Source organism: Medicago truncatula, chromosome 6 (genome assembly GCF_003473485.1).
Source record: "Medicago truncatula cultivar Jemalong A17 chromosome 6, MtrunA17r5.0-ANR, whole genome shotgun sequence".
Lineage (NCBI taxonomy): Eukaryota > Viridiplantae > Streptophyta > Magnoliopsida > Fabales > Fabaceae > Medicago > Medicago truncatula.
In genome coordinates this window covers 1827435-1843244 of record NC_053047.1, presented here as the reverse complement: position 1 = coordinate 1843244, position 15810 = coordinate 1827435, and the positions used below count along the sequence as shown (strand labels likewise).

Genomic DNA, 15810 nt, shown 5'->3' with positions numbered 1-15810 from the left:
ACCTTAATCTTTTCACTTATGTTTGTTAATCTTTTTGGGTCAACTGCCGAGTTTGCTAATATTTTATCTTTATGCAGATTTTGTTTGTTTTGATTTTCCGTTTTTGCTTTCCCGTCTTAGTACGGTGTTTATTTGATTCAGGTTGAAAGATTAGCTATGAACAAGTGCAAATTCAGTTAATGATTTTGACGTCGTCAATATTGCAGATCCGAGGACGCGAATATTATAGAGACTTGAATATATTCATATTTGTAGGCATAGCCGTATAGTTACTCTGACATTTTATGCTATTAACGATGATGTAAGTGTGTTTACAGATTCACCCGTTTTATTTTTAGTGTACTTTATCAAATTAAATGAATATCATCTATTTTTGTCTAAAAAAAATCGAACTTAGTATTTTCATATATACCTTGTTTTTGCTAAATGTATTTTTTTTGTGCATGTATCTTACGATTCATATGCTTATAAACATTTTCAATTTGATAACCATGTTTTTAAACATTTCCATCTATTTTCTTTTCAAAAGTTTCTGCTCTATTGCTTTGCAAAAGAGGTGCATTCTCAGTAGATGGTGACTGCAAGCTACCACCAACATCTTCCTCTATCTCTTCTGTAGCTTTGCCCCATAATACAGCATAAAGACCAATTGAGATTATTATGGCTCCAATTATACTGCAAAATGCATAAACAATAATATACATAAATGAACACTTCACTTGTATTCTCTTCATTTAGTCAGTTTATAACAAAACAATACCGCACCGAAATGTGACCGACAATTCATGAACTGAACCAAAGCACTTCGGTTCAGTTAAGTTTGTGAGCTATCCATCACAGTTCGGTTATTTTCAGTTTGGTTTGGTTTTTGGTCTATTTAAACAGTCCTATTAGATTTGGTTCAGTTTTTTTTTTTTTTTGAAGTCCTAATTATCAGTTAACAAGAACAATTTAGTATAGTTCTGTCACAAAGAATCAAATGCAAAATTGAATTAACCATACCTTCCAAGATGAAGAGTATCACCAAGGAATATAACTCCCAACCAAACAGAGATAACAATTTGCAGTGGCTTGAATGAGGTTACATAGACAGCCCCCTTTAAGTGTATTGCCCAGGCAGAAACTATGTTACCGATTAACTTCCCGAAAATTCCCTGGAAAAGAAAGTGTTATCAATAAACACATATATAACATGTGTCAGAACTCGTTAACCATCCACTCAACACAGTTAACCACAATTTTGAATATCGTTGACCACAATTTCTAAGCGTATATTTGAACTCAAATTGTGTGGTTAATGAATATCATATATATTGGAGCACGATTCGGATGGTTAATGGATAAATACGTGTGTGAAAGTAGTGGTCAATGAAGTTCAAAATCATGGTTAATTGTGTTCAGTACATATTTCATGAGTTGTGATACCTTATTATATTAATTAACCATATGCTGAACATAGTTAACAAAGCTCAAAGTTTATGTTGAATATTGATATCAAACTTGTGAGTCAAATAACACAACTCAAATATTTGTCAAAGTGTAGCAGTAGTTTTGCAGTGTATCTTACAGAAGAAACAATGGAGATAAGTGAGAGATTTAGTCCTATTATCCAAGCACTTGAATTTGGAACTGATAACAAAGCTACAACTGTAGATATGATTGTGGCAGTTATGGAATATATCAAGACTAAAGTTAGTTCATCTGGGAACTCTTTCAAGATATGTACCTGTGAAATGAAAAAAATAACTGAAACAAGTTGCTTATTGAAGAGTAAATGTGTGTTCGGATTGACAAAGAGTTTGACAAAATCACATGTACCATGGTGACTTTAGCAAACTTCAACAAAATCACGGTATCTTTGTGATTTTGTCAAACCAACCGTGTATCCGAACATACACAGATACTCGAAACACTTTCTCATAATAAACACTTTCAAACATACTATCTGTTATTGAGTGAAATTCACGTGGAGTGTAGAAAGAATGAATTACAGAACTTTTGCTAGTATTATTGAAAAGAGAATTAAGCGAAAGTGGTAACCGCCAATAAGAAAATTAAGAAATCCAATTATCAAAAATTCAAGTAAATAGCTATGTAGCACACTTCAGATATAAGATGTGTCTGGTGTGCGATACCGACAAGTGTTGTCATATTCAATCAGTTATGCTTTCTCAAATTATCATTCATGTCTACGTGTCAGCGTTGTGTCTAGAATCTACGTCATTGTTTCTTAACTTGCATTTTAGGTTTAAAAGTATAATAACATCTATCATTTTGCATAATAGTAACCCTACCTGTAAAATGTACCATAGTGAAACCAGAAAATAGTCAATTGTCAGCAGAATACCAGCAATGGCCCAACTTGAATCCACAGACTTGAGAAAGTCAATTGGTTGATGAAGTGATGAGGAATTCATGATGGATTGTCCTTTGTAGAAAGTCAACACAAAAGCACCTGCTATTGATATTATGCTTCCAATTACCTTAGCATTACTGCTTCTACTCTTTGCAGCTAACTTTTCCATTCTTAATTGCAATGATAACAGGAAAACAAATAAGGGGACAATAGACTAAGTTTCCTTAGCATTATGGTGCATTAGTTCAAATTTTAACTATCTTCTGTTAGGGATTTAAGCAAAACTCAAGTGTCAAATATCAGCTATATAGCGGCACTTTAGCATAACGAAATTTGAACAAATCGCTATTGTTCTGCGATATACTATTTAGTACAAATTATTGTCAAATAGCGACTATAGTGACGCTATAGCACCGTTGCATAGCGGAATTTGAACAAACCTCTATTTTCCGCGATCCGTAATTGACACCACTGTTACTCATGTGTTAAAGTGTGTGAGTGTGACTGCGGTGGAGTTTGTAGATGAGTCATGCCCACTTTTCACATACTAACAAGTATCAAGTCTATTGTTGTTTCTAAGACAGTTCATTGAGTGCAAGACAAGTAATGCAAAATTTAGTTTCAAATGATATAAGAATCTGTCAGAATAAAATATAATTTGCAAACCTGAAAGTAACAGCTAGCATGAAAGTGAAAGCAGGTACCAGATTGGCAATTGCTGAAGCAAGTGTTGGAGAACTTGAATTAATACTAATATACCCCAGAATCTGAGATGAACATCTACATAACAGGTCCATACAATTCCAAAACATCAGAAGCATAAAATTAATGAAACCCCTGTAACTATAACTAACTAACATCAAGACTAGATATAACAAAGTTACTATAATACTTGAAGGCCTTAACCTATGAAGCATGGACACAAACACGGACACCAAACAACATTGCCATAGACACGTTGACACCGATAATTTTTTTTGAGAAAATGACATAATTCAACATAGGCTTTAACGAAATCATCCTGACATTTTGGAGAGTTTGGTAACATCTCAAAAAAGTACAGTTTTTTAGGGAACTCGGGAAAAGAACCTGAGTTCGATTGTTGGAGCCACCTATTTAGAAGACAGTTAAACCTCCTGTGAAAAATTTGGATGTCTCACTGCCGATTCAAGGGTTAGAAAAAACCCAAGTCCTGGAGATATCTTAGCATGCCAATTGTGTGTCAAATATCCGGTGAATTACCAACAACCAAGCAACACCCAAGCCTTTTCCCACTACATGGATCAAATTACGCCATAATGTTCTATCATACACCATATTTCAGTTTAATTACGGTGGATAAACAGCAGGAAAAAAAGGACTTAACAATGAACTATCGATGTAAAGTATAATGCAATTTTGCACTTACCCTATTGCCCCAAGAAGCACACTTTTGCATATAATGGAGAAACTGATTGGAGGAGGAACAGCTCTTGATCTGCAAAAATAAATACATGAAAATAAAAACATGAATAAATTAATCAAATGAAATATAAGTCCCAAGTGTATGATTAAAATCAAGGTCAATTTGACAAAATCACGGTAACACCATAATTCTATTGAAATTCCAAAATATAAATTTTGGTGGAACACTATGATTCTGCAAAACTCGCCGTCAATTCAAAGCACTAAATTATATATATATGTAACATATGTTTATGATATATTGACATAAATAAAATAATTGTGAACCTTCTAGTGAAAAGAGTGACAGGGAGAAGAACAGAAGTACCAACAGCATAAGCATAAGCAATAAAGACATGATTGTTCATCCCTTGAAGTGTAGCTGCTTTGAACAAAGTGAGTAAAGCCATGTCAATACATTCATAGCATATAATCACAGCAGGTGGCAGAACATCCATGTACAAGGACCATCTTCTTGTCATGTTTCTGTCACTTCTATGTTCTTTCAGTTACACAACAATCACAAAACTTTGTTGAAGTTCTGAGATGTTTTTTATGATGAGGTTTTGATTTTGACCATCTTTTCAAATAAAAACCAAAATGAAAGATAAAGCTATAAGCCATTTTTTATAATAATAATAATAAATTAGTCTCTTGTAAAATGTTTTTTTTTTTTTTTTGTCAAAAACGTATGTTTATAATATTATGATTGTTTCTTTAAAAAAAAAAAGTTATGATTTTAGTCATGTCATATAATAATTTCTCATAATGGTGTGACAAAATATCTTTAACTTTGCATTAAATATTACTATGTGTTATAGTACATTTGACGTGGAAAATTGGGGGACCATAATGGGTCGATGTCGCAATAAAATACAAACAATCGTGAAAATGACAATTTTCTTTTTTTACAATACGTGAAAATGACAGTTTAGCCACTAAGATAATTTATATTTCCTATATATAAAAAAAAAAAAAAAAAAACTGGCGCTATTGAACCATTATCATACACATTATATTAGTTTATTGATTAAAAATACTTTGAAAAAAACAAATTGAAATTGCATCATGTTATAATCTCGGTTATACAAATTTCATTTCTAAAAATGATTATTTGGAGGCGATAGATCTTATTCTCAATATGACAAATACAAGTTTGCATGTGTTGTTGCTAGAAATCTACGGTGTTTTATACCATGGGACTATCAATTTAGTTCACATTACAAGAAAACATTATATATGTGCTGACTTTATAGTTAGGAAAGGTGTCCATTCCGCTCATTCATCTCATTGGGATCGTCCTCGAGATAGTTTAGAGTCTCTCTTTTTAAGAGACAAACTAACTATGTATTGTTTAGATTTTTTCTATTTTCTTTTACTTTGTTCCTTTGTAATACAGCCAAAAAAAATTGTTTTTCAAATTAGTTTATTTCTTTGCCCAATAGAAGGGTAACATAAAAGGAAAATTAAAGAGTTTGATTTAGTGATAAGAAAATAAAAAGACAAGGTCAAAGAAATAAACAAATTTGAAAATAGAAGGGTAACATAAAACTAATTAGCTAAACCCACTTGGTCTTGTGATATTGACTTGGGACTTCGGAGTGTGCTTATTTTCGAGGTCTCAGGTTCAATTCTCTCTAGTACTAATTTAGGTGATTTAGTTTCTTCAAAAAACTAAATTAATAGAGAATTAGTTTTTTTCTTGACTTCATGAAACTGGCAAACAAATTGAAATGTCATATTTTTATTGTAGATATATCTAACGATTCATTACAAAATTCAATTTATAAACTCATTTGGGTTGATCTGTTAGTGTTGACTTAAAATTTTAGAGTGTATTCGTCTCAAGTTGTCATATTCAATTTTCCTGGTATCAATTTCGGTGGACTAGTTTGATATTTTTTTTTTATTTATAAAAAATATCAATTTATAATTAAATGTGTTTTTACAAATTATAATTAAATATATATGAAGTTCGGATTGTATTTGAATCTCAATTTGATAATGATATTTTAAACATTTCCATTTGTTTTATTTTCAAAAGTTTGAGTTCTAGAGCTTTGCAAAAGAGGTGCATTCTCATTAGATGGTGACTCCAAACTACCAACATCTTCCTCTATCTCTTCTGTAGCTTTGCCCCATAATACAGCATAAAGACCAATTGATATTATTGTGGCTCCAATTATACTGCAAAATGCATTAAAAATATACACAAATGAACACTTTAACAATCATTGAAATCAGAAATGAGCAAAAGAACTAAACTCAAATAAGTTGAAAAATCATAAATTGTGCTGGTTGGTTGAGGATGAAAAGCAACATATGGTTTGGAGACCTAGCTTCGACGAGTTTATGGAAACAATTTAATTTCATAATCTCTCCGGGAAGATTATAAAACAATCTATAGCTTATATAAAAATAATTTGACTTTATTTTATATTTAGTTAATAGCTTATACATAATCACTCATACGATAAGCATTTATGCTATAAATGTTTAGCTAAGTTGTTTATTCAAACACGATCTAAACGCGATAACATGCCGTATAATAGGTAATTAGCTAACTCTTAATTTTCCACATATATCTTCCGCAGGCTCCACGTGGTGGTGTGGTTGTGAAAGAAAACTAAAAATCGAACTAAAACTTTAAACGGATTAAAACGACATTGAAAAGCCAAAATGTGACTAATAGTTCACCAACTGAATTGAAGTTCGGTTATCATCGTTGTGATTCAGTTTGGTTTAACACAATTCAGTTCGGTTTTTAGTTTTTTATTTGTTTTTGCTTTCAAAAGCCCTTATTATTAATTGATGATAGCAATTTCGTACATGTCGGTCCACAAAAAATCAGTTTGGTTTTTTGTAAAGGTATTTTCAGCTCGGTTGAAAACCACATGATCAGTGCACTAAACCTTTATATCAATTTGGTTTGAAACGAATCATTATCGAACTGTTGTAACAGTTAGATTTTCCTTCCTAAACCGAACAATAATGAACCTACATGGTGGGATCTTTGTATATTTGCTTCCTAATGTTTCATTTCAAGCAAAGAATCAAAAGCAAAAAATTCAAATAACCATACCTTCCAACATGAAGAGTATCACCAAGGAATATAACACCCAAGCCAGCAGAAATAACAATTTGAAGTGGCTTGAATGAGGTTACATAGACTGCCCCCTTTAACCGAACAGACCAGGCACAAACTGTATTGCCTATCAACTTTCCGAAAATTGCCTGGGGTGAGAAATTTGTCATCAATAAATTACGATTACGAGGTGCAAACTGTTTAGAAATGATATTTCAACACAAAATTGATATCAAAAGTCAACAACCACCAAGATGACACACAATTCAAATAAGTGTTTAATTACGTCCAGTGACTGATTTGTCAAGTGTCACAACTCATTCATCGTCCACTCGATGCAATTAACCACAAATTTGAATATCGTTAACCATGATTTTCAAGTGTATATTGGAACTCAAATTATGATTAATGAATATCATTTATATTTGAACACAGATATTTGAATCGTGTTAACCATCTAAGTTGACGTTAAATTTTGATATCAATTTTGATGTCAAAATATATAGTTTTGCTGACTATCTTACAGAACAAACAACGGAGACGAGTGAGAGATTCAATCCTATTTTCCAAGCACTTGCTTTTGGAACTGATAACAAAGCTACAACTATAGATATGATGGTGGCAGTTGTGGAGTAAAACAATATTATAGTTAGTTCATCTGGGAACTCTTTCAAGATATGTACCTGTGAAATGAATAAAGGAACTGAAACTTTTCAGTACTAAAATTTTGATGATCTCATTAAATAACAAGAAATGAAAAAATATTTCATTGTAAGGAAGCCAATTGTGACACATTCTAGTAAATACTATGCAGCACCGATACTTCACATTGAAGGCGTGTTCAGTGTTCAACAGGCATTAGTGTTTGGCACGTGCTGGTGTCAGACATAGACATGCATGTTACATCCAATCTTTTCCATTTCATCAAATTATTATTGATGTCTATGTCCTAGTGTCAGTGTTATATATGGTGTTCGTGACTGTGTCAATATTCATATACTTTATGGACTTTAATTTTTAATGTATAATATCTCTCATTTTGCATAATACTAACCCTACCCTACCTACCAGTAAAATGTACCATAGTGAAGACAGAAAATAGTCAAATATTAGGAGAATGCCAGCAATGGCCCAACTTGAATCCACTGACTTGAGAAAGCCAGCTGGTTGATGAAGTGATGAAGAATTCATGATCGACGGTCCTTTGTAGAAAGTCATCACAAAAGCACCTGCTATTGATATTATGCTTCCTACTACCTTTGCATTGCTACTTCTACTCTTTGCAGCTAACTTTTCCATCCTTAATTGCAATGATAACAAGAAAACAAATAAGTGGACTATAAACTAAGGTGTTTCATAAATATAAAGCACTGCGAAAAATGTAGTTTTAAACAATTTTCTTGGCCGAAGTTGTTAAATAGCGGCTATAGCACTACAGCACTATAGTGCAGTGGAATTTGAACAAATCACTATTGTTCTGCAACAAAATATTTAGTACAAATTGTTATCAAATAGCAGCGATAGCGGCACTGTAACTCTGTTGCGTAACAGAATTCGAATAAACTACTATTTCCCACGATCGACAATTTGACGCAGTCAATGACATGTTGAAGGGTGTGAGTGTGACTGGTGGAGTTTGTAAATAAGTCATGCTCTCTTTTCGCACACTACTAACAAGTATCAGAGTGTATTATTGTTTCTAAGACATTTCTTTGAGTGCAAGAAAAGTAACGAAAAATTTCCTTTAGTAACATTTTTTTTAAGAAGTTAAATTAGCTAATCCAAATTAGCACTGAAAAGAATCGAACTTGAGACCTTGAGGAGGAGCATAATCCAATGTCCCAAGTCAATACCATCAGACTAACCTTGAGTAACAAAATTTAATAACAGTTTTTTTTTAAGAAGTAACTGCAGTTTAAAAGAGTAAGAATCTGCCAAATTCAAATATACTAGTTAGCAAACCTGAAAGTAACAGCTAGCATGAAAGTGAAAGCAGGTACCAGATTAGCAATTGCTGAAGCAAGTGTTGGAGAACTGTAGTTAATACTCATATACCCAAGAATCTGAGATGAACACCTGCATAACAGTACCAAAAAATTCCAAAACATGAGACACACTAAAAGACCGAGTAAACCATCAAATTAGTCTTTGATTTTGTAGGTCGCTCTCAAATACGTCCCTGACTTTATGAATATTTCAAAAAAGTCTCTGACTCTGTCAAATTTACTCACATTAGTCCTTCAAAGAATATGCTAAGGACTACATAGTTAGTAAGCGGATAAACTTAAGGATCAAATTGACAGTAAGTTGTTAAAATATAAGGACTTAATCGATATTAAGTGGTTGAGTGTAGGGACCAACTTAATAGTTTAATAGAGTCATGGACTTTTTCGAAATACTCGTAATCTCAAGGACCTATTTGAGAGTATCCTACAAAAGACTAATCTGATAGTTAACTCCTAAAAGGCCCTGACAGTCAAATCAAATATTGTAATAAAGTACAAGGCCATTTTTGCCATTACCCTATTGCACCAAGAAGCACACTTTTACATATTATAGAGAAACTGAGAGGAGGAACAACTCTTGATCTGCAAAAAGAAAAACATAAGGAAATTAATAAACGGAAGCATAAAGTGTAGCTTTTGTTGAAATCAAGCGAAGACACGGTGAATTTGACAAAATCGTGGAAGCACCGTGTTGCCAAAATCTTCGCAACATGCGTGATTTTGTCAAACTCACCGTCAATCCAAACAGACACCAAGTTATATACATATGTTGTATGTTGATGAATATTGCAATAAATAAATGTGAACCTTCTACTTCTATTGAAAAGAGTGACAGGAAGAAGAACAGAAGTACCAACTGTTGGAACAAAATGTGTTTCACAATGAACCTTATTGAGTTTTGATGATAACAAGGTATTAAAAATTGTCAATTGGTTATTACTAATAATTGTTCAAGTGTACAGGACCAAAGGCTACTCAAGTTATTTCAATAGGTCTTGGAAGAACAATGGAAAGAAAAAGAAATTCTGAGCATCTGAAGAAAACTGCTCCTGAAGAGATGACGTCATCAGAAGCAGAAAGTCATCAGAAGCAGAAAGTCATCAGAAGCAAAAGTTTTCATCAGAAGCAATATCTTCACCAGAAGCTACATTTGATCCTTTAATCAAACTGAAGATTCAAAGTAGCTGATTCTCAATTCAGTCTTATCAAAGAAGAACGAAGAATTGAAAGGGAGGTATCAACGGATATATGGATAGCACTGAGCTCTTGTCTCTCGTTAATAGAGTTGACAAAGTACAAGTGTACAACCACTACCTCCACTACTCTGTTTTCTGTCTACGCTACAAGACAAAACAACAGCCATGCCTGCAGAATTTGTACACTCAAGATGGGAATGAATTTGAAGTTTATTCTTCAAAGGACTACACCCAAATCAGGCAAAGGATCACTGGTGGATAATCAAAGGATTTCAAACGACTCTTTAGACGTGCTGATTATCTCAACGTCTCTTTCACGCCTCTATATAAAGGAGTGAAGACTTGAAGATTGGTAAAAACAGATACAAGTTCAAAAGCGCCAAAACTCTGTCAAATTGATTTTACAAAGCACACTGAATTTCTGCACTGATTTGATACATCTTAGAAATTCAAAGTCTAGAGTCTTTTCTGTATTGTATTGTGAACACCACTGATTGTATATCAAGTGTTCAATTCAAACTCAATTCTCTGTATTTTTGTTTGATTAGAAGTCTCTTGCCTGCGTGCTTGAGCATTAGAAGTCTCTTGCTTAGTGCTTGAGCATTGGAAGACTCTTGCGTGTGTGCTTGAGCAGTCTTGTGAAGTCTCATACTTTGATAGTATTGAGCATTTGTAATCTTTGTGATTATAGTGAAATCTCCTTGGAAGTGCAAGGGGGACTGGACTACTTCCGTGTTGTGGAAGGAACCAGGATAACTGCTTGTGTCTTTGTCTTTCTTTTCTCTGCTCTGTTCTTTCCGCTGCATATCTGATTCTGATCATTTCATCAGAAGCACTCTCAGTCTGCTTCTGAAGATTTATCAGAAGAAGAATTTTTTTAGACAGAAAAAGAAAACACAATTCAACCCCCCCCCCCCCCCCCCCTTCTTGTGTTTTTCTCACCTTCAATTGGTATCAGAGCTTGCTCTGTTATCACAACACTTAACCGTGTTACAGTTCAAGATCTATTAGAAAAACATGTTTGGAGAAGAGGAATCAGTTACTCCAAAATACACAAGCGTCAAGCATGACTATGATACTGCTGACAAGAAAACAGACTCTGGAAAAGCTCCAAGGTTTAATGGAGATCCAGAAGAGTTTTCTTGGTGGAAAACTAATATGTACAGCTTTATCATGGGATTAGATGAAGAGTTATGGGACATACTGGAAGATGGAGTTGATGACCTGGATTTAGATGAAGAAGGAGCTGCTATAGATAGAAAAATACATACTCCTGCTCAGAAGAAGCTTTACAAGAAGCACCACAAAATCAGAGGGATTATTGTGGCTTCTATACCTCGCACTGAATACATGAAGATGAGTGACAAATATACTGCGAAGGCTATGTTTGCGTCACTATGTGCCAACTTTGAAGGCAGCAAGAAGGTGAAAGAGGCTAAAGCTTTGATGCTAGTTCATCAGTATGAACTATTCAGAATGAAGGATGATGAGAGTATTGAAGAAATGTACTCAAGATTTCAAACCTTAGTTTCTGGATTGCAAATACTGAAGAAAAGCTATGTTGCTTCTGATCATGTTAGTAAGATTTTGAGAAGCTTACCTTCAAGATGGAGACCCAAAGTAACTGCTATTGAGGAAGCTAAGGATCTAAACACTTTAAGTGTTGAGGATCTTGTTAGCTCACTCAAAGTGCATGAAATGAGTTTAAACGAGCATGAAACCTCTAAGAAGAGTAAATCCATTGCTTTACCATCTAAAGGAAAGATCTCAAAATCTTCCAAAGCCTACAAAGCCAGTGAATCTGAAGAAGAATCACCTGATGGAGATTCTGACGAAGATCAGTCTGTAAAAATGGCTATGCTGTCCAACAAGCTTGAGTATCTGGCAAGGAAGCAGAAGAAATTTTTGAGCAAGAGAGGTAGCTACAAGAACTCCAAGAAAGAAGATCAGAAGGGATGCTTCAATTGTAAGAAGCCTGGTCATTTCATTGCTGATTGCCCTGATCTTCAGAAGGAGAAGTTTAAAGGCAAATCCAAGAAATCAAGCCTCAATTCCAGTAAATTCAGAAAGCAAATCAAAAAGAGCTTGATGGCGACCTGGGAAGATTTGGATAGTGAATCTGGTTCTGATAAAGAAGAAGCTGATGATGATGCTAAGGCAGCCATGGGGTTAGTGGCAACAGTATCATCAGAAGCAGTATCAGAAGCTGAATCAGATTCAGAAGATGAAAATGAGGTATATTCCAAAATCCCTAGACAAGAACTTGTTGATTCTCTAAAAGAACTTTTATCACTGTTTGAACACAGAACCAATGAGTTGACAGATTTAAAAGAAAAATATGTTGATTTGATGAAACAACAAAAGTCAACTCTATTGGAACTGAAAGCTTCTGAAGAAGAACTCAAAGGGTTTAACCTCATATCAACAACATATGAAGATAGACTCAAGAGTCTTTGTCAGAAGCTACAAGAAAAATGTGATAAAGGTTCAGGCAATAAACATGAGATTGCCTTGGATGATTTTATTATGGCTGGAATAGACAGAAGCAAAGTTGCTTCTATGATCTACAGCACATACAAGAACAAAGGCAAAGGGATTGGATATTCTGAGGAGAAATCCAAAGAATACAGTCTCAAGAGCTACTGTGATTGTATCAAGGATGGATTGAAATCCACCTTTGTGCCTGAAGGTACAAATGCTATAACTGCTGTTCAGTCAAAACCTGAAGCTTCAGGTTCACAGGCTAAGATCACATCAAAGCCAGAGAATCTTAAGATCAAGGTAATGACAAAATCTGATCCTAAGAGTCAAAAGATTAAAATTCTGAAAAGATCAGAACCTGTTCATCAGAATCTGATTAAACCAGAATCTAAAATTCCAAAACAAAAGGATCAGAAGAACAAAGCAGCTACTGCTTCTGAGAAAACAATACCAAAAGGTGTCAAACCTAAAGTATTGAATGATCAGAAGCCACTCAGCATTCACCCTAAGGTACAAGGGAGGAAAAGTAAAACCTCCAAAACTAACCCAAAAGGACCCATGAAGATATGGGTACCTAAATCTGAATTGGCCAAAAATGCAGGTGTGCTTAAGGGCAAGAGAGAAACAAAGGTCATGGTACCTAGACAGCGGATGTTCAAGGCACATGACTGGAGAGAAAGCTTTGTTCCTTACCCTTACAATGAAAGATGGAGGAGAAGTGAAGTTTGGTGGCAACCAAACTGGAAAGATCATTGGTACAGGTACTATTGGTAATTCCTCCATCTCAATTAATAATGTGTGGCTAGTAGATGGTCTGAAGCATAACCTATTGAGCATTAGTCAATTTTGTGACAATGGGTATGATGTAACGTTCAGTAAGACCAACTGCACACTAGTCAACAAGGATGACAAATCCATTACATTCAAGGGAAAGAGAGTTGAGAATGTCTATAAAATAAATTTCTCTGATCTGGCTGATCAGAAGGTAGTTTGCCTTCTGTCAATGAATGATAAAAAATGGGTATGGCATAAAAGGTTGGGACATGCTAATTGGAGATTAATTTCTAAAATTAGCAAGTTACAACTGGTCAAAGGATTGCCTAACATTGATTATCATTCAGATGCACTTTGTGGTGCATGTCAGAAAGGGAAAATTGTGAAAAGTTCTTTCAAATCTAAAGACATTGTATCAACCTCCAGACCCTTAGAATTACTCCATATTGATCTTTTTGGTCCAGTTAACACTGCATCTTTATATGGAAGTAAATATGGATTAGTCATTGTTGATGATTACAGCAGATGGACTTGGGTAAAATTCATTAAAAGAAAAGACTATGCATGTGAAGTGTTTAGCAGCTTCTGCACTCAAATACAATCTGAAAAAGAATTGAAAATTTTGAAAGTCAGAAGTGATCATGGTGGAGAATTTGAAAATGAGCCATTTGAACTTTTTTGTGAAAAACATGGGATTCTCCATGAGTTTTCCTCTCCTAGAACTCCACAACAAAATGGAGTTGTAGAGAGAAAGAACAGAACTTTACAAGAAATGGCCAGAACCATGATCCATGAAAACAACTTAGCTAAACATTTTTGGGCAGAAGCAGTCAATACTTCATGTTATATTCAAAATAGGATCTATATCAGACCTATGTTGGAGAAAACAGCATATGAACTCTTTAAAGGTAGAAGACCCAATATCTCTTACTTTCATCAGTTTGGATGTACCTGTTACATCTTAAACACTAAAGACTATCTGAAGAAATTTGATGCCAAGGCTCAAAGAGGAATCTTTTTAGGTTACTCTGAAAGGTCAAAGGCATACAGAGTGTATAATTTAGAAACACAATGTGTTGAAGAATCTATGCATGTAAAATTTGATGATAGAGAGCCTGGAAGTAAAACTTCAGAGCAAAGTGAAAGTAATGCAGGTACAACTGATTCTGAAGATGCATCAGAATCTGATCAACCTTCTGATTCTGAAAAGTATACAGAAGTTGAATCTTGTCCAGAAGCTGAAATCACTCCAGAAGCTGAGTCTAATTCAGAAGCAGAACCTAGCCCAAAAGTACAGAATGAAAGTGCTTCTGAGGACTTTCAAGATAACACTCAGCAGGTTATTCAACCTAAATTCAAGCACAAATCTTCACATCCTGAGGAGCTAATCATTGGAAGCAAAGATAGTCCTAGAAGAACAAGATCACATTTTAGACAAGAAGAGTCTTTAATAGGACTGCTTTCAATAATTGAGCCTAAAACTGTTGAAGAAGCTCTCTCAGATGATGGATGGATATTAGCTATGCAAGAAGAGCTAAATCAATTCCAAAGGAATGATGTGTGGGATCTGGTACCCAAACCTTCTCAGAAGAACATTATTGGAACAAAATGGGTATTCAGAAACAAGCTGAATGAACAAGGAGAAGTAACCAGAAACAAAGCCAGACTTGTTGCTCAAGGCTACAGTCAACAAGAAGGCATTGATTACACTTGTTATCATGGTTTTTGGGTGCCAAGCCATTAATTGGACTTGAACCTTTTGACCGTTGATATTCTCTATTTTTTCTTGGGAAGGGCAAAATTGAGAAAAACCCTTAGATTCTAAGTTCGGGGGTCGTTTTCGCTACGGGAAGGTGTTAGGCACCCGGAGCGATTATGGTACTCCATAAGAGCCGCTCTCCTAAGTTTATTTCTACGCTTTAGTTTTATTGCTTATTTGTAAAAAAGAAGGTGTGATTAGTTAAGAATGGGGGGAAAGAAGTAGAATTTGATTTTATTTCGGCTTGGAGGGGTTAAAGTCCATTGCCTACGTACCGATTTACGGGATCAAAACCGGCGTAGTTCTTGCTAAAAAGACTTGTTGTTTTTTGTTTTAATTGTTTGATTTTAAACTTTGAAAATGATTTTGAAGAAAGGGATTGAGAGGCTTCATGAGCATTAGAGTATGAAAAAGTGAGGATTTGTTTAGTGATTTTGCAAAAAGGTCTAAATGATTAGATTTAGTTGAGAATTTTATTAAGAAAATAAAAGGTGAAAAGTTGTTGGAGTTTTGACTCCATTTTTATGAAAAATATTTGAAGCGAGTTTGTTTGCATATTTTGGAAAAAAAGTTGGATTTTCTCTAAGTGTTTAAGCCTAAGCATTCATCTAACCATGCAATCCTAGCCACACATCTACACATGCAATCCTAGGCATACATCTAGGGTGAGTGTGTGCGTGCCGGTGCGCCATAGTGTCCATAGTCCATAT

At 34.4% G+C, this 15810-nt stretch overlaps 2 protein-coding genes across 4 annotated transcripts in view; both read right to left on the bottom strand.

The window, feature by feature from the left end:
• Nucleotides 1-379: 379 nt before the first annotated feature.
• Nucleotides 380-4392, bottom strand: LOC25495212 (WAT1-related protein At3g28050). The gene is made up of 7 exons (XM_013595395.3): nucleotides 4088-4392; nucleotides 3765-3833; nucleotides 3023-3136; nucleotides 2295-2526; nucleotides 1568-1726; nucleotides 1003-1154; nucleotides 380-675 (listed from the first exon to the last, which is right to left on the bottom strand). Exons 1-7 carry the CDS (start codon nucleotides 4279-4281, stop codon nucleotides 498-500), a joined length of 1098 nt encoding a protein of 365 aa, XP_013450849.1. The 5' UTR covers nucleotides 4282-4392; the 3' UTR covers nucleotides 380-497.
• A 1395-nt stretch (nucleotides 4393-5787) lies between these two features.
• The window catches only part of LOC25495211 (WAT1-related protein At3g28050), a 30133-nt gene continuing 20110 nt past the window's right edge, over nucleotides 5788-15810 (bottom strand). Inside the window, exons 2-8 of one of the 3 annotated variants that reach the window (XM_024785589.2) lie at nucleotides 9698-9743; nucleotides 9407-9472; nucleotides 8847-8960; nucleotides 7953-8184; nucleotides 7409-7567; nucleotides 6882-7033; nucleotides 5788-5986 (exon numbers count right to left, since the gene is read on the bottom strand). In XM_024785589.2, the coding sequence (XP_024641357.1) occupies nucleotides 5812-5986; nucleotides 6882-7033; nucleotides 7409-7567; nucleotides 7953-8184; nucleotides 8847-8960; nucleotides 9407-9472; nucleotides 9698-9743 (944 nt within the window). In that variant the 3' untranslated portion in view covers nucleotides 5788-5811. The remainder of the gene's footprint in view (nucleotides 5987-6881; nucleotides 7034-7408; nucleotides 7568-7952; nucleotides 8185-8846; nucleotides 8961-9406; nucleotides 9473-9697; nucleotides 9744-15810) is intronic. The other 2 variants (XM_039826854.1, XM_039826853.1) reach the window with 2 other exon arrangements.

What these genes read in the sequence shown, in the direction of transcription:
- LOC25495212 (XM_013595395.3), bottom strand. Translation starts at nt 4,281, where the DNA reads ATGACAAGAAGATGGTCCTTGTACATGGATGTTCTGCCACCTGCTGTG. An exon ending in ATGCTAGCTGTTACTTTCAG is followed by an intron (nt 2,527 to 3,022) that starts GTTTGCAAATTA and finishes ATTGCAATTAAG; the next exon opens with AATGGAAAAGTTAGCTGCAA. An exon ending in TTATCTCCATTGTTTCTTCT is followed by an intron (nt 1,155 to 1,567) that starts GTAAGATACACT and finishes TTTCTTTTCCAG; the next exon opens with GGAATTTTCGGGAAGTTAAT.